This window comes from Vanellus vanellus (genome assembly GCF_965231255.1).
Source record: "Vanellus vanellus genome assembly, chromosome: Z".
NCBI lineage: Eukaryota > Metazoa > Chordata > Aves > Charadriiformes > Charadriidae > Vanellus > Vanellus vanellus.
In genome coordinates this window covers 48,232,978-48,256,837 of record NC_138908.1, presented here as the reverse complement: position 1 = coordinate 48,256,837, position 23,860 = coordinate 48,232,978, and the positions used below count along the sequence as shown (strand labels likewise).

Sequence of the window (23,860 nt, the reverse complement as noted above, 5' to 3'; positions counted from 1 at the left end):
CCCTGGAGAGGATGACAAAGATGATGAGGGGACTGGAGCATCTCTCTTACGAGGAAAGGCTGAGAGACCTGGTTCTGTTTAGCCTGGCAAAAAGAAGATTGAGAGGGAAGTCATCAATGCTCATAAATATCTAAAGGGTGGGTGTCAAGAGGATGGGGCCAGACTCTTTTCAGTGGTGCCTGGTGACAGGACAAAGGGCAATGGGCATAATCTGGAACACAGGAAATTCTGTCTGAACATGAGGAAAAACTTTATTTTGAAGGTGACAGAGCACTGGAACAGGCTGCCCAGAGATGTTGTGGAGTCTCCTTCTCTGGAGATCTTCAAAACCCACCTGGATGCACTCCTGTCCAATCTGCTCTAGGTGAACCTGCTTTGTCAGGGGGGGTGGACTAGATGATCTCTGCAGCTCCCCTCCAACCCTGACCATTCTGTGATATTGTGGTTCTTTGGTTGTTATAGCAATAAGTATAAGCAGGAGCCTCCTGCATACCATTCCTTGGTATTAGCTATAAACATCACACATCATCACTGCCAGAAGCAGACACTGTTTGAAAAACACACTATTAATTTCAGAGAGTGAATTCGGTTAGAAGAGATTTAACTGAAAAGTAAAATTACTGAAAAGCAAATTGGTTTTGTTCTACCCCAAACCAAGACATGAATGAATCCCTCTTTTTGCTTTGCTTGCATGCACCACTTTTGCTGTCTCTATTAAGCTGTCATTATCTCAATCCACAAGTCTCCTCACTTTCTTTCTACTTTCTCTGCAGGAGAGGGAAGTGAGCAAGCGGCTGTTTGGGTGGTCAGCTGTTGAGCATGTGCATACTGAGGTGGAATTCAACACAGGAAGCCAAACTAACTCTTCTTCATCTGCTCTTGTTCTGGGCTAAATGAAGAGTGAAAATTTTGTTGGCCCTGACACAAACCTACTTTGAGGTCCTGTCAACCAGCAGCTCAGATCTGCTCCTGAGAAGCTGCCGCTGAAAAAGTGTGGTGGGTAAACTGTCATTTGGTGGCAACATTTTCCATTTTCAGGCTTATTTCTCTCTCAACCACTCTACACCAGTTTTCCAAGACTGCTGAGGAAATTCATCAGCTGAGTTTAAAATATCAATGTGCCATCCTTTCTTTGGTGTGACTGTAGCAGTGTTGGTTTGGGGTGTTGTTTGTTTTGGTTTTGTTTTTATTCACATGATAGGGGTGCAGAGTATAGAATGAGCATGTAGGCACTGACTTTGGAAAATTCAGTATTTCTTGACTTGAAGCATTGCAGCTGGAGGTGTGGAGGCCAGGCTGGGAAGCGTGGCCTTTTAAGCTATCCTTAAACACAGACTCCACGTTAAAAGCAGAATTCCCAGCTCAGGTGCCTGCCCTTGATGCCAGCTCCTCTCCTGAGCAGCTCGCTGGAAGTGCAGCTCATCCGTGTCGCAGCTTGCTGCGCAAACCAGGGAGAGTTGCATCCCTGTGAGATCAATGATCGCTGGTGGTTTTTGAAGCCCTTATCACCACCACGCAGTGTGAAGCCAACCTCCAAGCCAACTCTTTCACTTTGCTATAGTGACACCTGGTGTTGTAAGGGGGCTTCTTCGAGAGAGAAACGTGAGGATGGCAGTAAAAGCAGCACCTTCAGAACGGCTTGCATCTTTGCTCAGCCATTCGCCCTAAGTCACTGGCAAGCAAATGTGCTCATTTTTGAACACAAAGGTTTTTTCAGCACTGTTTTCATTCCTCCACACTTACAAAGTGAAATAAAAGAGCTAACTTTCTCCCCCTCCCCCTCGATTCTTAGTCTACACAGGGTCATACCTCTCATATGTACATTGTGTAAAGAAGTCGTACGATGGGCAGCAAAATCAAATGGGTAAGGCATCGGAGTAGCATGTCAGAGTTTTGGGTTCTGCTGATAGTCTCTTGCTGGCCTTGTAGCTCCTATGACCTCACGCATCTACCCCCTGACTGATATATGCAGTATACTCTGGAACAGCAACTGCCACACAGATTTGGGGCCCTTATCTACAATGGAGTAGCAAAACATTCCTGTAAATAAAAACATAAAAAAACCCAACCCTGAAAGAAAATTAGTCAAACAAGAAGCCCAGAGAACTATCCTGATGTTAAATCAGTTAGGGAAGATATATCTAATGACCAATATAGTTTACTCAAGATCGGTACATCAAGCTCCCCTGTAACCCTACTTACCTTTAGGAAGGAGCAAAGCAGTCCCAGCTGCAGAATAACAAGATTCTGCAGTGGTGTTAAAGCAATAACTGTGCAGAACAGGGCTATGCTCAGCAGTGTAACTAATGGTAAACATACCTTTAATATGAAAAACAAAAGCAAACAAAAAAGTAATGAAAAAGCCTGTAAAATTACAGAGCTAAAGTGGTGATAACTCTGTATTTTGTCACTGTGATGGTCTAAACTTCAGTTCCAGAAACGGGATTCTTAATATGAATTATGCTTATAAGGTAACTTCCATTTAGGCCCCAAGAGAACAAGTACATTACAGAATAGTTACTGTCCATTACTAAGTTTCATTTAAATTTCTTTCCTTTTCACCTAAAATTAAGAGAATTCAAACAGCACCAAGGTATTTCATTCCTTGGAGCCTGCTTGCAAATCTCATGTAAAGTGCTAGGGGGCGATAAACACTAACTTGTCAGTCTAATGGTAACGCTGTAGGTTTATTATTTGGACTAATTTCCATGCACATTACAGTGACAGCTGGAGACTGTGAAGATGAAGAGAGGCAGTTGCAGGCTGTGTGAACCTCTGTATTTCCATACTCACAAGCTCAGTATTGTCTTCATTTCAGTTAGAAGCTTTTTCTTTTTGTCTTTTTTTCTTTTCTTTTCTTTTTTTTTTTTCTAAGTGGCATTTTTGACAATCCTGGCTTGGGCACCCTGCCTGATACCCTCAGATATTTGGCAGAGACACTCCCCTCCCTTTAAAGACTAGAGGCATATACATTACCCTTCCTTTTGAGCCACACACTGTTCTCATTAATGGCAAGCAAAACGTCTCTGCTCAGTGGGCAAACAATGCACACTTTTAATTCCAGCCTCTATAGTAGAGAGAGGTCTGGACTGCCACATGCAGAGTGGCAGGGGACAAAAATGCCCAATGGGACGTGTTTCTGAAGCGCTCTGGGTGAGCGCTACAGTCTTTTTTTTTTTTTTTTTTTTTTTTTTTTGTCACAGCCAGTCAGCTGCTAATGGGACTTTTTGAAGTAATGTAGACAGCCATCATCTTTCTTTGGTCTCTACAGACCTTAGAGAGAAGTTCAGCTATAAGGGTGTGAAAGAAGCAACTAGTTGAATGTGGCGATCCAAAATGTAATTCTTCCTTGATGTAGAGAGATCCACATAATGTCACTACTTCTTATACCCAAATGAAACCCAAGCTAATATAAAAACTAGAAAGAGCAGAAAACTTTCAGCTGAAACACAGTAAAAACAATAGCTCTGAAGTTCTAGTCACTGCATAGTTTTGAGATGGCTTAATCCTTCATGTAACACTTTCCTAAAATAGGAAGATTTTGGCATAACGCAATCAGTCTTGCTAGACATTTATGCCAAATTCCTTATGGTCTTTTCAGAGCATAGGATTACGGTTTTATAACATAAAGGATATATTATGTCTTTTCTCCAAATAATGCAGGTACAAGCTTGTTCCATTCCGGGAGGTTCCATCACTAACTTATTATATGACTGAGCCAATACTGAAGAGTTATTATCCTTTGAGCATGAGATATCAGCCATTCCCAGAGAATAACTTTCTAACTCTTCATCATGTAAGCAATAGTAAATCTGCTGTTGATATAAGAATACATATAGTCTGATTTTATGGGCTTTATTTTTTCTTGGAAATAGAAAGTTTAGGGTTATTCTGCATTTCTCTACTATAACAAAAAAATATTGTAGGGCCCTTTTATCCTTTTCCCCAAGACCATTTCATATCACATACATCTCACAAACATCCCTACTTCGAAGCAAGCAGTTTGTTTTACGGTTCTGGCATCAACCCTGTTGCTGCTGCTGGGAATAACCCAGAGCAATCTATTGTTGCTGTCAGTCAAAGGCTGTATCAGCGCTCATTCAAGCTAGCAACTTCTACAGTCCTACAGAACCGCACTGTGGGACAAAGATAGAAAATAACCCTAAACTGAACAGAATAGTCAGGAGACAGAGTAAGGTCTATGAGAAAAAAAAAGAAAGAAAAAAAAACAGCAAAAAAACCCCCAACCAAACTATTACCTGGTACAGTTACACAGGTACCTTGCAATTAGTGATTTAATAAATGCTGCAAGTTTCACTGCTGCTACATATAGTAATATGTAAACTATGGATACTCATTACAGATTCTTTTTATACATTATGTCACACTTGCTCACATAGGATTTAGGAAACAGCAAGCCAAGTGCAAGGAGCATAGCTGTGACAAATTTGAGACTCAAAAATGCAGGCTGTCCTAAAAAGAGAGATTTCAAGCGAGTGCTGCCATTCAGGACCATGCATAATCCATGTATTTTTTTTGTACAAAAACACAGTCCTGTGTGTTGCAGTTTTAAGAAGAAATATTAAAATATTGGGTACTGCTTTCAAAGCACTTTTAGTTATGTGACCACATCAGCCCTTTTAACTTGGGCTTCTAAAGCTGTGTCAAAGGCAAATGAAAGTACAGATACATTCAGATCAAATCTTAATGTGTTGGATGTGGTCTTCAGCCTGTTTTCAGATTCTCAAATTCAAGCTTCTTATTGATGACTGAATTATGAGTCCTATCCCTACTATTAAAAATACTTGTTTTCTCACTGACTTCAGTAGGAAAAAACAGAATTCCTGTGTGATTTCATCTTAACTATTTCAGAGGCTCCAGCAGGAAAATGTGCTACCTGAAATATGCCAAATATTTCATTTCTATTCTGTTACAGGCGATTTGTCTGAGAACGTGTTATCAATCCCAAGACAGATCTACCTCACTTCAAATACTAGTGTATTTTCAACTGTTTTGAGGTTTAGAAACCCTGCTTTACATACCCCACTGTATGTGATGAAAGCACGTACTTTCTTTTTCATATACAGTTTTGTCTTTTAACTGCATTCAGATAAAAGGTAGGAAGAAGAATGAAGTGAAACGGATGCTGACAGTGTGCATGACCAGCTCCCTAAACATCTGATTATTAAGCATGTCTCTCCATGCTACTTAAAAATCTTTCCTCATTAACTCTGTAAGTCAGCCTTATGCTTCCTATAAGCAGAGGTAGTTTTGCATTCTCCACCAGCGTCCATTTACTTGTGAGAACTCCTGAACAAAGAAAACATGTATAATTGTAGGACTAGAGGGTTACAAGGTGGCTCACATTTGATTACCTGCTCTATTTTCCTCTTTTTCCTTGCTAATAGTATGATTTGCATCTCAGCCCATTATAGAGAGAAAACAACCCATCCTTTTCCTAATTAACCAGTAGTCCTATAAGCCTTCAAAGGCTGGTATTATTTCAGTACTTTAGAGGAATACAGGTTAATCAGTAGCCAAGTCAAGAATAGAAGAGCCCAGCCCTTGCGAAACCAGAAGTTACTCATTGGGCAACGCTTTTTGTATAGCCTGATACTCCAAAACATTTGATGATAGGATGTTTTGGAGATGCCTGCAAACTTTGACAGAGAAGATTGTTGAGGTATCATGCTAGGAGGCAGCACTGGGTCCATACTGGACTCTCCTCCTACTGCAATGCATCCAGATTGTCTGAGAAATCCTTATATACAGGAATTTGTTTTTCCGGAAACCTGTACAAGTCAACAATGACAAGTTCTGACAGCTCAAGCCTATGATAAGCATTTCCCCTTGTGAAGTGAGAATCATCTTGCATGCCTGCTGACAGTCCATTATCTAATTAATTACTGTCAGTGTTGAGTCACACTAAACGAGAATTGGTAACACTCCTAAGGACAATCAGTTAACAGGAATCCAACTGTGTCAGCAGCATCACTGCATCTCGTTTATTCTTCAGATGACTAATTATTAACATTTGTCATTCTCTTCTTCAGTAATGTATTTGGTAAGGAACCACAAGGTTCAATTAAATTCCTGAAATCCCCAGTCATTCTAGACCCCGCATCTCTATATCCTGGTAGGCACGGTGGTATAATTATTTCCCCTCTTTTGAAGTGTACAAACACAAATTCATTATTCTTTGTAAAAGAAGAGGTAGAAACCTTTCAAAATCTCAATTAAAAACTCTAAATATGCAGCTACCCTAAAGTTTGTCTCAGAATTTTCTTTGATGACTTTTGATCTCCTTCCCCCTTTTTTAAATTTTCTCACCTAGATATGATTTTACTGAAGATTGGGGTTTAAAGGGGTTCTTTCCCTGCATAACCCTCTGTTGAACAAGCTCTTCACAAAAAACCTCCCTTGCAATTCAGAACTATTACTTAAGTCTTCAAACAGTAATCTTACTGTAATTCCAAATATGTTCTCATTTCAGTCAAAATTAAACAAGAAAACTAAAATTGTTCCTTTGATTCCTGTTAGACATCTTCAGCAAATACAAACTCCTTTTTCCTATAATAGCAAATGTGCCCAAACTCGAAGTTATCAATTTTGCAAGCTGACTCACAAACACCATCGCACATGGTTGTAGCTGCAGCAATCATTTCCAGCAGTGTATCTTTTAACCACAATTATGACCAAAGACAGAATGCTTGCCAGAATCAAAAGCTGTCTTCAGAGGCTGGACTAAGACCAGCCAGCTGCCACTACAGCTGTGCTCACTCACAGCAAAGTTTCATCAGCTGTAGTATTAACTGCCCACCTAAACTCCAAACGGAGCATTGCTGTGTGACATGAAGATGCTAACTTCAGAGGACTTTCCCTAACATTTGTGTTTCGTTGCTACACGTTGCTCATCTGTGCAGCACTTATCTTCCCCAGCACTGACAGGTTGTGTCACCACTTTGAGAAGAGATCCTTTCCCCATATTTTCGCATGATACAGCTCCTGCCAGTTCCATGACACGTCTTCCTATTGTTTCAGGATTTCCTCTCACCTTTGGGCAAAGGGCTAGGCCATTACTGAAGTTTTCCAAGTAGAAGAACATTTCCCATACGTATGTCACTTTCAAAAGCCAAGTTCACTTTTGATGACACTTGTTTCCCCTGCAGAGACACCCTTTCTGAAGCTAACTCCAGATTACTCATTAACTCCCCCCAACTCCCCTGCCAGGTCATCTGCAGTGCATATAGGGGATACTCCTTGTTCACTTGTCTTTATCAACATCAGCTGGCGGGACAACAGCTGATGTCACACTAAGACAGACGTCACTGCTGTCCTGCTGGGAGGACTCATCTGTCAACGCAACATGACCTTCAGACCAATTTCCAGTCACTTCTAAACACACCAGACAACCTCCTTTTCTGCCACTAAGCACCCCTTGGTGCTTTGCAGCTTCACTGACTCTTCCAAGACAAACAATTGCCTGTTGCCTGTCTACAAATTTTAAACTTCTGAATTTCTTGTTTTTTATTAGTTGCATTTAAGTGAAAAAAAAAAAACAGTGCGTTTAATCACAAAACTAGTGGTTTAGCTTATAAACAAAGTGTGTAATGGAATGGGCAGAGAAAGGAGATGGGTTGTTTGGGTCATCAGTTCTAGTCCTTTATGACTGCAAACAACTATGTAATAAACAACCCCAGAAGGAAACAGAATACCAACCAAACACTTCACAGACTTTAGACTTTGTCTCAGTGAAAAGCCACAAAAGTCATGATGCATCAGAACATGGAACAGAGAAGACTTGCAGAATGTTTTTCAATAACTTACTGCTAGTGGTTATCACAAAACGCTTAGCAAAAACCTACCTATGCAAAAGATCCAAATGGGACACAGAAATTAAAATAATCTTAGGGAATCAAATCCTTCAATAGCAGAGGGGTAGCATGGAAAAGGAACAACAACCACCACCAAAACCCAACCAACCCCCAAACAGGCAGATTACTGTTCCTAGCCCTTAGAGATCATCAAAAAAGCATATTTTAGATATTAACATACAAACTTACAAATAGTTTAGAAAAGGTAAAAGGGTGTTTTAATGCACAATACAAATGTGAAAGTCAAATCTAATAAAAGATAGTAAAAGAAAAAGCTTATTCTTAAGGCCTTTCGTGTGGTGACAAGCACCTACATAGTTAAGAAAAAACTAAAAGCTTACCGTTCTGCGATTGATTACAGGAATTTTGCTGTTGCCTGTTATTGCCAACACTAAATAATAGCTGTCCTTCAAATCAGAATAGTTTCTAGACTATTGACTGCTGAATGTCTTAGTACTCCACATCTTGGTACCTAGAATTTTTTTTAAAGTTAAGGTCCACTACAGCAGCTGCAAGGTGGCTATCTCTAGACAAAGGACAAAGATTCAGTATTTTCCCCATTGCAGGAGGGGGAAAATAACCCCAGAGCTTAAGTCCCTCACAATTCATTTGAAGAAGGTAACTTGAGAATCGATTTTGTCTGTGCCCACTACTGCAATCAGGCAGAACACCAAAGCAGATGTGTAGCTGTTACATTGTTAGTAAAAATGACATAGCATATTGTAATAGGTTAAACCATTTAATTACTAGGAAGTACTTCTTCAGCTTTATTTATAGAGGTAGCAAATACAAAAGAAATCAAACCATCCTGAATCCCGTAAAAGATAAGTTACTGCAAATTCAGTTACGCTCTTCCTAGAGCTTTATCTACATTGAAATAACCACTAGAAAGAACTGAAAATCAGGAAGATAGTAACTATATAAGCAACACTATACTACACAAGTGTTTTTGTATCAGAGCAAACTACATTGAATCTGCAGTCAAAGGAAAAGAAAGTGTGAGACCTGTTATGAGAAATTCTAAAAAGTCTCCAGCTTTTTTTCTTTTCAAAGTATTGGTAGTAATAGAGTCACAGATTTGTAATGCATACTTATATGTGGTAAATAAGCATTAACTACTCATGAACTGTACTGGTGGTGACATTTAGGCCCTCTTTTCTTGCACAGAAAAGAAATGACAAGCATAAGGATAATGACTGCTTGGTATTTTGACCCTGTTTGGAAATTCATTGACAGAAGCTGCGAGTTCTTCCTTCAGCAAACTATTACAGCTGGTTTAGCTCTTCTTTTTTTTATTACAAGACTGTATTTATTCTAGACTTTCATGTAGCTTTCCAAGTGGCAATACAACAGTCATGCAATATTGAATTCAGAACAATTACACGAAGAGGCGTTATTCCAGATAAACAGGAAGTTGTTCCATGTATGCAAGTAATAACTATGTTTAAAGATTCAATTTCTGAACTTTTTCACAAGAAATTCTACTCTTAATACAAAAAATATTTATTTATACAAACCCCTCAATAAGCATTATAATACACAGTGCCAATATATATATGCAAGGACCTTAGATGTCAAATCAGGTTTTCAGAGCAGTTTAAGGCAAACATTGGTTTACCCCTTTTGATTGCATAGTCTCTCGTATAAACTCAACCTTTTAGATCTCTGTCCTTTCAAAATTCATATTTTTAAATCGTTCTTCAAGCACAGCAGAATCTTCATCGCTGTCTGCACTACTGAAGTTTGTATCAAAATCCAGCTCATCCTCCAATCCACTGCTCTCTTGGCCATTTTTAGTAGTCACACTCTCAGTTTTGTCTTGTCCTTTATCAATCCTGCAGAAAGCAAGAGGATAGCATCACCACCCACATTTGGAATTTATTTTTCTTGTAAACAAGAATGGGATGGAAGGTAGACTATTCCACTGGGGATGGAAGGGGGCAGGGAGGTGGGGAGGAGGAGGAGAGGGACAGCAACCTAAAGTTACTTTCATGTTGAATAGGAAAGAAATAAAAGACAGAACAGGAAAAAAGAGTCTGTGAATGAAAAAAAATAAAATATGTATGAACAGTTTGACCAACTAAGCAACTGCTGGCCAGTTGTCATAAACTAATAAATTAATACAGGATGGTCAATAGAGAACTCTAGTAAAAGAATAAAAAAAAAAAAAAAAAACAGAAGCCTGCTAAATATATTGCAGTAACTGTGCTCAATGTAAGCCCTTGTTTAATTTTTCTGTTCACTAGTAACTGAATCATCAAACGACAGACGAAATGCAAACAGTAAATTGGCTTATGCATATTTTATGATGCTCTATACCGAAATACATTTTGAAGTGCTTTGTTCCTAAGGAAGATATGCAATATATCCTTTGGTATCAAAATAAAGTGTCTTATCCAAGTAAGACTTTTTTTTTTTTTGCCCAGCCCCACTAACATCAATAGGCATTTCACCCCAAGTTTCAGCAGAAGTGAGGGCAATGACTCTTACTGATTCCTGTCAGGATTATTCAGAATATGGCATAAAGTACAACAGCTTCTTGGCAGTTTTCAAATAAGCTTTACTAAAAGGGGAAAAAACAGTAGAGTAGTGAAACTATGTAACCTATGAGCTACTTACGGAATTACTATTTCTTCTTCTTTTCCACATTTAGCACAAATTTCTAGTTTGCCAGCACATGGTCGACAAATAATATGGTAAGGATCTTTTACAGTCTTCTGGAGGCACTTCACACTGTGAAGAGAAAGAAAATATGATTAAAAAATATTTATGGATACTTATTAAACATTTTGTGTTCAAAGACCATATAGACATACTTTTCAAAAGAGTAACAACATGTTATAGGCCAGTTTTTGTATCCTACAATTAGTGTTTTAACAAGCAGCACTACCAAAATCATTGCCTGTTTTCCCTCTGTCCTGGTTCCGGCAAGGATGGGGTTAATTTCCCCAAGGAGCCGGCAGGGGAGGCAAGTATTCCATACCACGTGACCCATGCCCAGCTATAAAAGGAGCTAGCCGGGGAGGGGGAGTCAGTGGCCACTCGGGGGCGGGCTGCGGCCGAGCGGGTACGGTTGGTGCGCTTCGCGGCAATACTGTAATCGCGTTCTTATATTCCTTTACCGGTGTTATTGTTTTTCTTTCTTCTTCCCTTTGTCTGTTCCGTTAAATTATAATATTTCAACCCACGAGTTCTTGCCCTTTTCTGCTGATTTTCCCCACGGCTGTGGGAGTCGAGCGAGCGGCTGCGTGGTTCTTTGTTGCTGGCTGAGGCCAAACCACGACACCCTCTCCTTTAACTTTTTCAGGAAGAGTTATTAAAACAAGAACTGAAGAAAAAACATAAAATCAAGAATTTTTAATATTTAAAGTGAAAAAGAAACTTTTCTATTCATTCCAGTAGGTAGTTTTACTTTAAAAGCTTAACATCTTCTTCTGGTTAAATGATAAAAGAGAATAAGAATATGGTATAAAAGCAGCATGTATTTTACAAATCAAAAGCTTTCAATTCAAACACTACAACGTCTTCCTCTTGAACTTTTCAGAGTATAAACAAAGCCAGTGCTGGACTTTGCTTTCTATGACCACAAGCCTGCACGAACTGCATTCTGAACAAACCCAACCTAATTATGTAGAGGTTTTGGGCTATTATTTTGCAAGATATGATAAAACTCTGTAGATTAAATAATTTCTAAAATGCTATGGCCTAACATTCAGCTGACGTTTCTAAAGCCTTGTATCTTTGGAGAACCAAACCTGGAACTATGTATCCCATGTAATGCAGCTGTCCCAAAAGTCACTCTTTCTTGGTTCCTCAGGCACTCAAAAGTCTGTCAAGAAAGATTTAGCATACAGTTCTGAACTGTGGGTTTGCAGACTTGGCTAAAACAGGCTGAAGAAAAACGTCAAGTGCTCTTGCATGCCTTATAAGGAGAGATGCACCAACCTGACATCTAGCAAAACAGAATTTTTACTTGCTTTCTCAAATCCCATTCTTGAGCACTACCACCTTCTCCCTACTATCTTCACCTAGGCTCTGCTAAGCTTTCATGATTAAAATATCCAATTCCTAAAGAAGCTGTAAAATCACAAGAATTGCTGCAGGACATATCTGACAAAAGCAAAGTCTGAACTGCCTAGTGTTTCTGGTCTTTCTTCTCCCCCAGGAAAAACTTACGGTTAAGTGTGACTGGAAATACCTACTTAATTTGGGGGTTCTTTTTTTCTTTCTTCTATGTTCGGTTGCGTTAATATTAAAAAAATGTCTTCCCAGGCATGTCACACCAAACAAGGTGTACCAATGCAAAGTGGATAGACTTTTTTTTTTTTTCAAATAGTTTAATTTGTAATAATTAAATACTTGAAATAAAAGTAAAGTAGGGATAACTTGTGGTTGTACTAACAACCATATTTTGAAGATAAGTTGAGGTACAGAGAAGTCCTCCATTCCCATCACCTGTGATGTGAAGAATTCATTTTTTTCCCCATCTAGCCATATTTTTAATGTCTGTAATGTGTTTACTTCACCTAGAAGCTTCACCCACTGAAAATCTTCACAGTCTTGTCACAGCTGCCCACTCAGCCATTGTACTGCTGTAGGCTGGGCTAGAAACCACCACCTGTAGAGCTAGAATGGTCTATAGTCTAATTTACTTGTTCAAAAATATGACAGAAGACATCACATTCTGTCGTGAGCAGCTGTCCCACAATACCACTTTCTTATTTCAATGCTTCTCTGATTTACATGCTTTTTTACCTGTTTTGTTTCTTTTTCCTTTGGGGGTAGGCAGAGAAGAGAGGCAAGAAAGCCAGATCCACCACCACAATTTGTTACAGCTCATTACTTTTAAACAGGATGCACATAGTCATTTGAGAAAAAGTTAAAAAAGACAAATCCCAATTTTATCTGTGGTGAAAAGAACCCAGAATGTTTACTTTGAGAACCAGTGAGAATTCTACCTAATCAAATTATTTTTTTTACATGAAAGGGTGAAATTGTTTACTAAAACCAAAATATTTCTTGTGTATGATTTCATATTGTAAAGTAAAACTACTCACAAGTGGGAGATATAGTACAAACATTCTTTCCCTTTTAACCTACTGAAAATCAAAATCAGGGAACAGCACACACATTTACAGAACCTCTTCAAGCAGTTCATAAGTATTTCAGAAGTATGTAACTGAGAACAACAGACAAATGCAGAGTGAACTACTATGACAAAGCTGCCTATATCATACACCACAGGCCAGCTGCAGTTTCTTTGAGTTCAGCGTTTCACTGTAGAAACACTGGCTGTGTCTGTAGCCACAGAAGTAATGAGCTCTTCAGCTGAGCAAGTAAAGAGGAAGCAGAGCATCCACTTCAGAAAATTAACCTACCACAAACTTACAGTATTTTAAGATATTTACCAGCTTTTTTATGTACTTAGCCAATAATACAGAACTGTATGCAAACAATGGTAAACATTTAATATTTAGGATTATAGTTTCACATATATAAAAATAGAGAACATGCTAAGAGGTAATGAAATGCATGTGTTGCAAACATTTTGTAGAAATTGAGGCTTCAGTAATGCTAAGAACAGTGCTGCTGATGAGTTTTGATATGACACAGAACTAAAGCCTTCCTCTGCTCATTTCTCTACCAGAAAGTCTTTGTGAATTACAAAAGTTAAGAGATGTGCAGATTCGTCTAGTATTGACTTACAATGAGGCCCTGAAAAACTGTGTCACAGCTAGTTAAGGTTTGACTTTTTGTTTAGGAGGATACACTGACAATTTTGGAAACTTACAGGTCCACAGTTCAAGCGTTTTAACAGCAAAGAGGGAAGCAGTTGCTTTTCCACTGTGTTTTCTTTTCAAAAGTTTAAGAGGCTCCCAATTTGAAGAATGTCATATAGTAGCAACTACTACTTGTGAGTTTCCAAAACTAGAATATTTTCCAGAAAGTTCATAAACTACACTATCATCAATTAATACAAAGTATCTCAACTCACCATTTTTTAGGTTTTGATAGTAGTTTATACTTGCTGAATTTCACCCGCCACTCCAAGATACCTTTGCAGTGCTGACACACTCCATCATGAAGCTTAGCATTTATTTTCTGAATAAATAAATAAAAATGAAAATAAGAATGCATTGAAGATTTCCTACTTTTATGCATATAATCTTGTTTAGAAAGCATTTCTACCCACCATGTGATTAATACAGTATTAAGATGTTTGTTTGATATTAACATAAGCGTTTCACATACATTTACTGGTAGTAATTTTCTTCAGTGGAAAGAGTGCTGAGGTAATCTTTTACCTTGAGGTAGTCTTCATTATTATCATCATCATTTTAATATTTTTAATAGTAGTACTTATTCATATTATTATATTGTTGATAACAGATTATTATAGATTTTTTTCCATCTCTAGAGATTTCACAAAACATATTTAAGTAGAAATGAGCCCTGAAATACACCGTTTGTATCCAAAGATGACAATTCGCAAGACTTAACATTTAACTTCTTATTGCTCAAGCTACCATCACGCTACGTATTTTGAGTAAGTAGTCTCAGGATTTTTTATCAAATCACAATAAAGTAGAATCCACACATTATTTGTGGACAAATCATTCACTGCCTCTTTCATCGTAAACTTCCTTTATGAAAAAGTAGTACATTTTGCTCTTGAGTTGCTATGATAAAATCTTCAAAAGGGTCATTTACACTATGGTATATTTTCAAGACAATTCAAAGTTTACCTTAAGATCTTCTACAACATCTGTTTAGTTTGCTCAGGAATACAAAATGTCAACTGGACAGTACTATTTGCACAAGAGAAGTTATTCTGAGATGGGAAGCAGTATGAAACCACACTGTCACCTTAAATAACAAGCAACATACACTTGTACACTCAACCTATTTTCATTTCTTCTCTATCTAAAAATGCCAGCAGTAACTTTATCTATCATATGGTTGTGGGTATTTGTTCAGAACTTTAAAAATAGAAATTTCACAATAAAAAAAAAATGCATATAGCAAAAAAATTTCTATTGTGCCTTTTTAAAGACAACTTAAAAATGACTACTGTACCAAAATTACATTATTAACATGGTCTAAACCACATCTATTTCTTAGAATACCTAAAAGTTCATTGGAACAGATTCTGCATTAATTGGAATTAGAGTTTGTGTTATTCTTTTACAAATAACCTGAAAAGTTATTCTATGTATGCAGTGGCTTCTGAAGTAATTTCTTGGTTTTATGACCCACAAGAGCTTCTTACTGCCCCACAAAGTTCTACTTCAATACATTAGAGGAAAGAACAACCCTAGCTTTAAAAACACAGTATCTTATTGTATTCTGAAAAATGTACGTGGCAGAGGAAATGCTACTTACGAGTGAGACTACACTATGGGATTTGTTTTCCATTATTTCCATTTTTGCTAAACTTCAACTATTCAGTATGAGTTTTCCCTTGGTGTGGTTAACTGAAGATGTGGTGCTTTTTGGCTGGTTCAGTTAAAAGATAATAAACTTTTTTTCCCAAATGATCAAATACAGACTTGTCGCATTAAAAAAAAAAAAAGGAAAAAAAAAAATACAAGGTTTTGCAGAATGCTTGAATATTGAGCATAGAAAGCTGTGGTTCTGATGTCAGCCATGCATTATGAATTCAATTTTCTGAGAAACACAAATATTTAGGTAATGTGGAAACTTTCTGAGAGAAGAAAATAATTGGTAAATTCTCAGCAGATATCTGTTAAAGGGCTGGCAATTCAAAGTGTTGTCAGCACTGACTGAAGCAATTTGAAGATAAGCCTTCTTTTCAGTGCTTGACTAGCACAAAGTAAGACTCCAAGTATTATAGCCTGAATAAGCTTCTAATAACCTGCAAATCAGCTTGAACTTCCAAGTTCTCCTTCTCACTCTTCTGATTTGCATTAATTAGTAATGCAGGAGGGGAGAAAGACACACACACTGTAATTTGTATTCCCAGGTGTTCTTTACTCCTATCAATTATTTTTTTTAGTATTGCTAAGGCAGAACCCAATAAACATCGAAAGCTTGCAATAGTTTAAGATGAAAACAGCTGGCTGTCTTTCCAAAGGGAGCTATCTTCCTTGCTGAAAACTACTTAGTTTCCAGTAATACATCCTGACATCACGGCTGGGGGCTTGGGACAGGAGCCCTGTTACCAAGTGATGCAGGGACAGGCTCAGCAATGCGTGACACACTTGGAATGCAAGAGGCCACGCTCAGAACTGCATGTGGCATAAACAGTGGAGAAGAAGAAACTAGGAACTACTTTCACCTCTCATCTGAAGGAAACCCAAAGTTTGTCAAACAGGCAGCCTATTACAAATTCTGCTAAACATCTGCTATGGAACAAGGAAACAAGCATAATTATTACCAATGGAGCTTCATAAAGCTCTTTCCCCTCCCAATACACTTATCATCTGGCTCCAGAATACAGAACAATCATACGGTGATGAAATTCTTTTTTATTTTTGTTTTTCCTCAGACAAACAAAAACACAGGCTCTCCCAAATTCCAAAGATGTCTTTTCATGTTACACATTGTATAGAGCTTTGCATGAAAATACCACCTCCTACCAAGGCCAAGAGTGTAATAATGTGGTATAAAGGCTATATTATTGGGACTTCTTTACATTTGCTTCAAACAAGAAAGACCTGCATCTTATCTGATACCCTCGTCCCAAAGACTAGTCCTCCCTCTATATTAACACATTGTTTCACTACTGGAAAAGGTCTCTAGATGTAACACACAAGAAACTCCATAATAAAATAAAGTTAATTAATTCAATTACACAGCAACAATCACATTATCCACAAAAAAGCAATGAATCTGTGTCAGAGCTGATCTGTGTGTTTAGGTTACTTCTACACAGTCACATTTGAACTGTTCCATTTTCTTGGTAAGACCAGCAACACTTCAAACATCCAGCGCACAGACAGAGATTATGAACATCAACCAAAATGCTGCCTAAAAGTCTTTTGACACCAAATTAGATTTTTGCTAAGAAGATCACATTTATGTGTAACTTAAGAGCCTCATCCGGGCATAAAGATGCCTGGGCTTTTCAATCTTGTCACCTTGACCACAAATATTACACAGCAACTCAAAGAAAGAACATGGTCTGGTCAGTAGGTAACAACTGGAAGAAAGACAACAGCTTTTAAGTTCTAATTTCCTCCTTCTAACAGGCACACATGCAGCAGTCTCTTCCTCCCCTTCAGCAATTTCCTGTATTTTTTACTTAACGTTGGCACTTCAAGTATGGGGTGGTGTAGTTAGTCATTGGCTTAGCACATCTGAATGCGAGAGAGACTGACTCTACAATCCTTCTACTGGGCTGTTGATTTAGAAAGTCAATAGAGAACGATGGACTGATGTAAAGAAAGCAAGCAGGGAGATTTACAGAGTTTAGCCTTGACTTGTGTTTGCCTTCTAAGTTTATTTAGCTCAGAAAAAATGCCTGATATTTAAATGCTACTATTACTAAAACAAGGTGATAATTCACTGTGGTTTTCTACATTAAACTCAACTTTTCACTTGACCAAAAAAAAAGTATCACATCACTTTCAAAAGCAACGCAGACTTGAAGAAGCAAAGAAAGATGTCCTTAATTAAAGATTTGGGTAAGCTGGTTTTTTTTTTTTTTTTTTTTAAGACTTTTTTTAAATCACGGAAGGACGTGAGAGTACGTTCTCCTAACAAACTGAAAGAGAAACTTTTCTGGTATCTCAGTTCCCAGTCAGAATGGGGAAGTTATTAGTTAAATCAAAGAAATCCCTCTGCTGCCTACTTCTCCTATTAATATTCACTTTTTAATGTATTTTGTACATTGTTTAAACTTTCACATATTTGTATTCTCTTCCTTTCACCCACTTAATAGCTTACTTTCCTGTAAGGGTACAAAAAAAACCAACCCACACAAAGACCTGAAGAAGGTTTGTCAACTTCGTTATTCCCTTCCAACTTTTCTACCCTGTTTTTGTGCAGGTAGTTAGCTCTCATACACAAAGAGGTGGTAGTGCTTACAGTCCAAAATGGATTTCTTGGTGTGAGAAGTACTCTGACAAGTTAGATTCTGTTTCTGTTACAGCAGTTTCTCTTTTTTTTTTTTTTCCAGACTAATTTCCCTGGTTTTGTGAATAGCTCTTTTCCCTTTTCTTCTGCTATACTTCCCTCCAACAACAAGTGCAACTCATCCAGTGCTTATAGCATGTCTACCTATTCTCCAAAGAAATTACAGTTATGCAATACCGACATACATAAACAGTCTTAAAGTATATAGTCGCAAAATATTCCATGTGCATATTATATATACACTGTCAGGTCAACTGCATTATCAAAACAGCATCCTCTGCATGTTCACATAACCCAATATTAAATCATTTAACAACCCGCCAAAAGCAGTTCAGAATGTATTAAAGTAAACACATGCACCTACACCTACTAACTTGGCACACAAAATAATCCCTAGCTCAAGCCAGCATTAAAGCACTCACAAGCAAGATGTAATGATGGGGTTTCAAAGAAGCCTCACTGTCTGTTTGGAAGTTTCTAATTATGTGTAAAGCTATGGGTATTTTGATTTACTCTACTGAAAGCAGACTCCTACTACTGACCACACATCAGTGGTCTATTCTGCTGTAAATGAATGCAATGACAATGCCATCCATAAACTTCCTTGTAAGAAGCACAGGTGATACTGCTTCAATCAACAAGGCTCAATGCAGCTTTTCTGATTAACTACACCTCTCAGAAAAACAAAACTCCACAGGATCTCCAGCACATGACTGCAAAACAGTTAGAACAGATCAGTGCAGACTAACAAATGTGAAGCTGTGATAAGAGACACCAGCTTTTCAGGGTTCTAACACACATTTCACAGGCTGAAATCAAGCCCCCCCGAACATTTTCACTTGCTCACACATTGTATCTATATGACTTTGAATTCCATTTTCTACACATATTTTCTAATGTTAAAGAAGAAGCCACTGTCCGAGCATTCACACACCATTCAAAGAGTCGCACATACACCACCGAAGTCTTTCACTGCTTGGACCAGGGTCCCCTTGCAGCAGGCAACCCCACTGAGCCAACAGGTTGCCCCTTATGACTCCTCACACAGACACACACTTAGCCACAATCCCTCCTTCTTCAGGAGGTTTCTCTAAGCTTCCCGCAGTAGAGTATTATAGTGTCAGATTTTATAAAAATAAGTAATTTAATTGAAAGATACAGCAGCACCCGGGCTGGGTGACTCCGAAAGCGGAGGGACCTCAAACAAAGGAATCCCTGGGCAATTAGACCCTTGCAATCTATACAGCCACCCCTCACGTGCTGGTCACGTATCTTTTAGTCCAATGGTGTTTTTTGGTCTGAAGTCTTCTAACACCTTATTGGATTGTTTTTCTGTGTCCAGGCAGGCAGGCTGTTGACTGCAAGATTGTTGATTTGCAGTCTCTGCTGAGGTTGTAGCCTTCTTATCTTCTGGTTTATGCTTCTTGTGTGCCTGCGCTTACTGGCAAAACACGGGGAACTGAAAAGTCCCAGACTTGGGGAAAACACTACCAAAACATCAGTGTGTTACTGACATTTTCCTCATACTAAAAGACTAAACACAGTGCTGTACCAGCTACTAGGAAAATTACTAAGAAAATTAACTCTCCTGCAGCCTAAAGGCTTCGGCAAATCTAGCTACTCATGCTAAGTAAACCTAGGCAAACAGCACAAATCACACTATACGATAACCCTAAGTAATTTATTCTAATTAAAACTTAGTTATTTAAGCTAAACAACTAATGTGTCTCAACACTAAAGAGAGGTATATTTGACATTTTAACCAAAGCCTTCAAGTTTTCTTTACATCCATACTGGTTAAGTATGGATGGCTATACAGCTAGCATTTAAGGCTCTTCCATGTTTTATTGCTATGGACTTTAAAACACATGAAGTCAAAGGCTTTCTCTGAGCCAAATTCCAAATGGCCATCTTGGAGATTGAGATGTTTAGCTTTTTTCAGATCAGTGACCATGGATCCAAAAACATGCAAGTAACTGCCAAGTGAATGTACACACTTGGAAGGACTGACAGTCAACTCCCATCCTCTTCCCCACAAAGAACCGAACGCACACATGCTCTCTCTCACCCCTCCACAAGTTAGGTTACAGTCCAGAATAGATGTTATGCTTCCTCCTCTTCTGCCTACATGAAAGGCTATAACCCAGGCCTGAATGCACTTCTGAACCCAGAATAACAGGGGTGGCTAGAGATTAGACTTTAGCCTTCCAAACTACCAAACTCTATGTTGCAGCAAGAACGGAAACTAACCAAACTCCAATGCTGTTATCTGACAGTTCCAGTTGGCTGCTAGTTTATCTATATCTCCCCTCTGAGCTTCAAGCCACAACCTCTGACTCAGCATTAAGCTCTGTATTCACCTGTTCTGTTCCTACTGCCTTCCCAGAGTCCTGACCAGTGCCTCAACTGAAATAAGTTATTTATCCATACAGCCAGCTGAAGAACTAGCTGACATCAACACTATGGTAAAGCTCAGGTTCAGAGTTAATAACCTCTGAAATTTAGGGAAATGCAGATTGTCATCTGGGGCATACTTGATGAGAGGAAAGGAATGGAGAAACAGACCAGTCATTTGGGTGTAAATATGAATCACTTTGTGGTTTACCATCTTATTACAATGGAGTTCTAAATGTTCTCACTGAATGCTATTTGCTTTCATCTCTAGAACTACTCCAGCTTCCATGTTGACTTATGTAACATACTTTCCATAAAATGTATATTCATATAACATAATGTATATTCCTCAGCTCACTGCCGCAAACAGCTGTTCTGGAATATACTATGTAAAGCAAGCACCCGTAAACAAATTTCAAGATTCAGTAACTAACAACACAGTGTGTCTTACCATGTCCTGGCTCTTCCTTCTTCAGTTCACCCTAGGATGCGAGCCTTCCCAACACTATTGTAGGCAGTCACCCAAATACAGTAGAGAGGCAGTGTACTTTGCTGCTCAACTAGCCTACCCCAGAGTAATGCTGTAGTAAAGATTGATCATTAGAGGAAAGGCAGACGGATCTTTCAACATGTTCTCCAAGTAATCAGATCTATGACCTTTAAAATTAGAAAATCGAGGTCAGTGTCACACACACAAGGTCAATGTCAGACAGAGAACACAAAACCTTTCAAAAAACCACAGAACAACTGAATAGTGACTGTCAACAGGGAAAAGTCAAAAGACTATTAGATCAATTTCTTCTGCAGATATTGCTACTTCTCTCAGAGAAGCAGTAACACTGCAAATAACTACCTCAACTCCACCCACAGTACAGGCTGAAGCTACTATAGTTAATATTCAACATTGCTAATGCAGTGCACAAATGCAGCAGGATAAAAATTTTAAGCTAAAAAGCACACTGCAGCCTTTCAAGATAGTATTGCATTGTACAGTGTATAACAGTAGTCAAAGATAGGCCAAATAAAAAAAGTAAAATTTAGCAGTGATTTACAGGAGATCCACCTTCTTTCAGCAGGTCTGAGCATTCTTCTGATCTACTGAGCTAGTGAGAGGTGGAAAGGAAGAATGCCCCACTCCTGTATCAGTCCCTGCAATCAAATCGCTACTGTTTCTCCTTTCTCTCATCACACCTTGAACGTCTGTGGTGCATCTGATCTTTCAGGACTACACAAGGGAGAGATGCAAAACCGTCATCATTCAGCATAGTCTGTATCTAAACTATGACACTACTCACCACTTAACTTCTTTTCAAATTTCTCAAATAGAAGAAGCAGGCCTAGTCATCATTATAAAGATTCCTGTGTATCCCTCAGCACTAGAATTTGATCCCTTAGCACTAGAATCTGTACATGACAGCGTGCCAAAAGAAAAATGCATCCTTTCCCTTTACCACATCTAATGCTGTAGTAGGAAGCATCTTTTTCAAGAAGCTGCTTCTATGTGTTTAGCCATCTCCATGAACTGACAGGCACAGTGAGAAAAGAATTCATTCACTTGAAACAGAAAGGAAAAGGACACAGTTCCATATCACAGTTAATGCCCACAGTGAATCCTGGCTACATTCAAAAGCTTTAAAAAAAAAGTATTTGTTTGAGTGAATGGTATTGTGTATCATATAGAACTATATAACATAAAATATTCAAAAAGAGAAGCAAAACAGCCACGTGGGTATTAAAGTGATTACTTCAGTTGCAAGACTGATGTCAGAACTCAGTTTCTCTTTTTGGATAGACCAACTCTCTAGGACATTTTTATGTGTGTATGTGTGTAGAGGCCAGACAGGAAAACGCTCTATCAGTGATCATGCTGTGACTCACACAATAAGTAACACTGGTGCTGCTTAGAAGCCCAGGAAAGCAGCCTGTTCAACTTGCAGAACCAGTCCTACAACATTTGGAAAGAAAAAAAAAACAAACAAAAAAACCACACACACACACACACACAAAAAAAAAAAAAAAACAACAAAAAAAAACAACCCACCCACAAAAACCCCAAACCTCCCTTTTTGGTGCCACTGCTTTACCTTAATACTTTCTTCCCCTCCTCTCAGTTCTTTTTGACAACCCAGCCACATTCAGTTAAAGAAATATTGGCATAACAACAATAGCACCAGATAAGCCTCTTCTAGAATGATCATCTTGTGTTTTGTTTTATTCATCTCTTTCTGTTTAGCTTTTAAGATAAAACATGCCACTTTTGCGTTGTTACTGCTCAGGCACAGTTCTCGGTCTTCATCCTCTCCCGCACTGCTGTTACATTATCACAGCTACAAGCATAGAGGGTAAACCATTACTTTTTCCTTGCTTAGAAAAAAAAAAACAACAACCCAACAACGGTCTTTCGTTGCAACATTGTGAAAATATCAAACCACGATAACACGCATAGCAAAAGTACTGATAAATCAGCTAAAGACACTTTTCTGTGCAACTACTGGGAAAAGCCCCTTAAGATTTTTTTAAAGCATTAAAGTAAACATGAGTCTTTTTTAAGTTGTCTCAAAAGTATGCAAAGTGAAACACCATAGTTTTATGGATGATGAGGGGAGTCGTTCAAAATAAATTCTCAAAATGTTAAGAAGTCTGAAGTAACACCACGTAGTCAGAAACTGAGAAGACCAAACACCTTTCAAGTCACACGGATAATATTGCACTCGCTGTACAAAAGTAAATGTTTTCTTTCAGTCTTCCTCTTAATTCTTCAGCTTAACAAGGGCTTTTCAAGTCATAAACATGATTCAAGCATCACACAATGCATTTGCTTACGCAACAGCCTAAGACACAGGGCCAGGTGACAGCTAACTGGAATGACTTGTTAACACCTCAGTGAACCTTTCCGACAGACCTGGGCCAAAAGTTTCTCCACCGCTAAAACGAAGAGGTCTCTCGACTTCCACTGCTGTATGACTTCATTTGCGACCCCGAAGCTCTCCGAGACCATCCGGCAGGAGACGGCACAGGCCGTCGCTGCAAAGGCCCCCGCCGGCCCAGTAGGCCCTACCCACGCTTTCGGCGCCAAACTGCCGCCAAACTGCTACCAAACCCCCTCCGCCCCACAGCCTCCCCACTGCCGCAGGAGGGCTCGCCACGTCTAACACACCCGCGCACACCGGGCAGCGAGCTGCGCTGCGCTGCCCTTCGCCGCCTGGCCCGGCCCGGCCCAGCGCTGTGCCGGGAGGGGAGGGGCCGGTACCTGGCCCCGGTGGCCGCCCGCGGCCTACCTTGAGCCGGGCGCTAGTGTCGTACTTGTCGTTCTTGAAGGCGCGCACGTTCTGGTAGCGCTGGGGCCGCGTGCGCGACACGTTCCCTTTCTCCGAGCTCATCCCCCGGGCAACCGCCACTGCCGGCCACACCTGCCCCGGAACAGCTCCGCGCGCCGCGCCGCCCCGCCTCCCCCGACTCTGCTGCCTCGCCATTGGCCCGGAGCCAACGTCTGT

The 23,860-nt window shown here is 39.2% G+C and overlaps 1 protein-coding gene across 3 annotated transcripts; it reads right to left on the bottom strand.

Annotated features, from left to right (window-relative positions):
* Window positions 1-8,579: 8,579 nt before the first annotated feature.
* LOC309683728 (uncharacterized protein C9orf85 homolog) lies at window positions 8,580-23,770 on the bottom strand. Of its 3 annotated transcripts, none has more exons than XM_082498055.1 (4): window positions 23,645-23,770; window positions 13,870-13,976; window positions 10,494-10,607; window positions 8,580-9,709 (listed from the first exon to the last, which is right to left on the bottom strand). In XM_082498055.1, exons 1-4 carry the CDS (start codon window positions 23,744-23,746, stop codon window positions 9,532-9,534), a joined length of 501 nt encoding a protein of 166 aa, XP_082354181.1. In that variant the 5' UTR covers window positions 23,747-23,770; the 3' UTR covers window positions 8,580-9,531. The 3 variants fall into 3 exon arrangements, 2 of the variants coding, with proteins under 2 accessions (XP_082354181.1, XP_082354182.1); XR_014270236.1 differs by lacking the exon at window positions 8,580-9,709 and adding an exon at window positions 10,997-11,202 and having other exon boundaries at window positions 10,493-10,607; XM_082498056.1 differs by lacking the exons at window positions 8,580-9,709; window positions 10,494-10,607 and adding an exon at window positions 11,687-11,703.
* Between the last annotated feature and the right edge of the window lie 90 nt (window positions 23,771-23,860).

What these genes read in the sequence shown, in the direction of transcription:
- LOC309683728 (XM_082498055.1), bottom strand. Translation starts at nt 23,746, where the DNA reads ATGAGCTCGGAGAAAGGGAACGTGTCGCGCACGCGGCCCCAGCGCTAC. An exon ending in ACACTAGCGCCCGGCTCAAG is followed by an intron (nt 13,977 to 23,644) that starts GTAGGCCGCGGG and finishes TTATTTATTCAG; the next exon opens with AAAATAAATGCTAAGCTTCA. An exon ending in CTATCAAAACCTAAAAAATG is followed by an intron (nt 10,608 to 13,869) that starts GTGAGTTGAGAT and finishes TTCTCTTCACAG; the next exon opens with TGTGAAGTGCCTCCAGAAGA.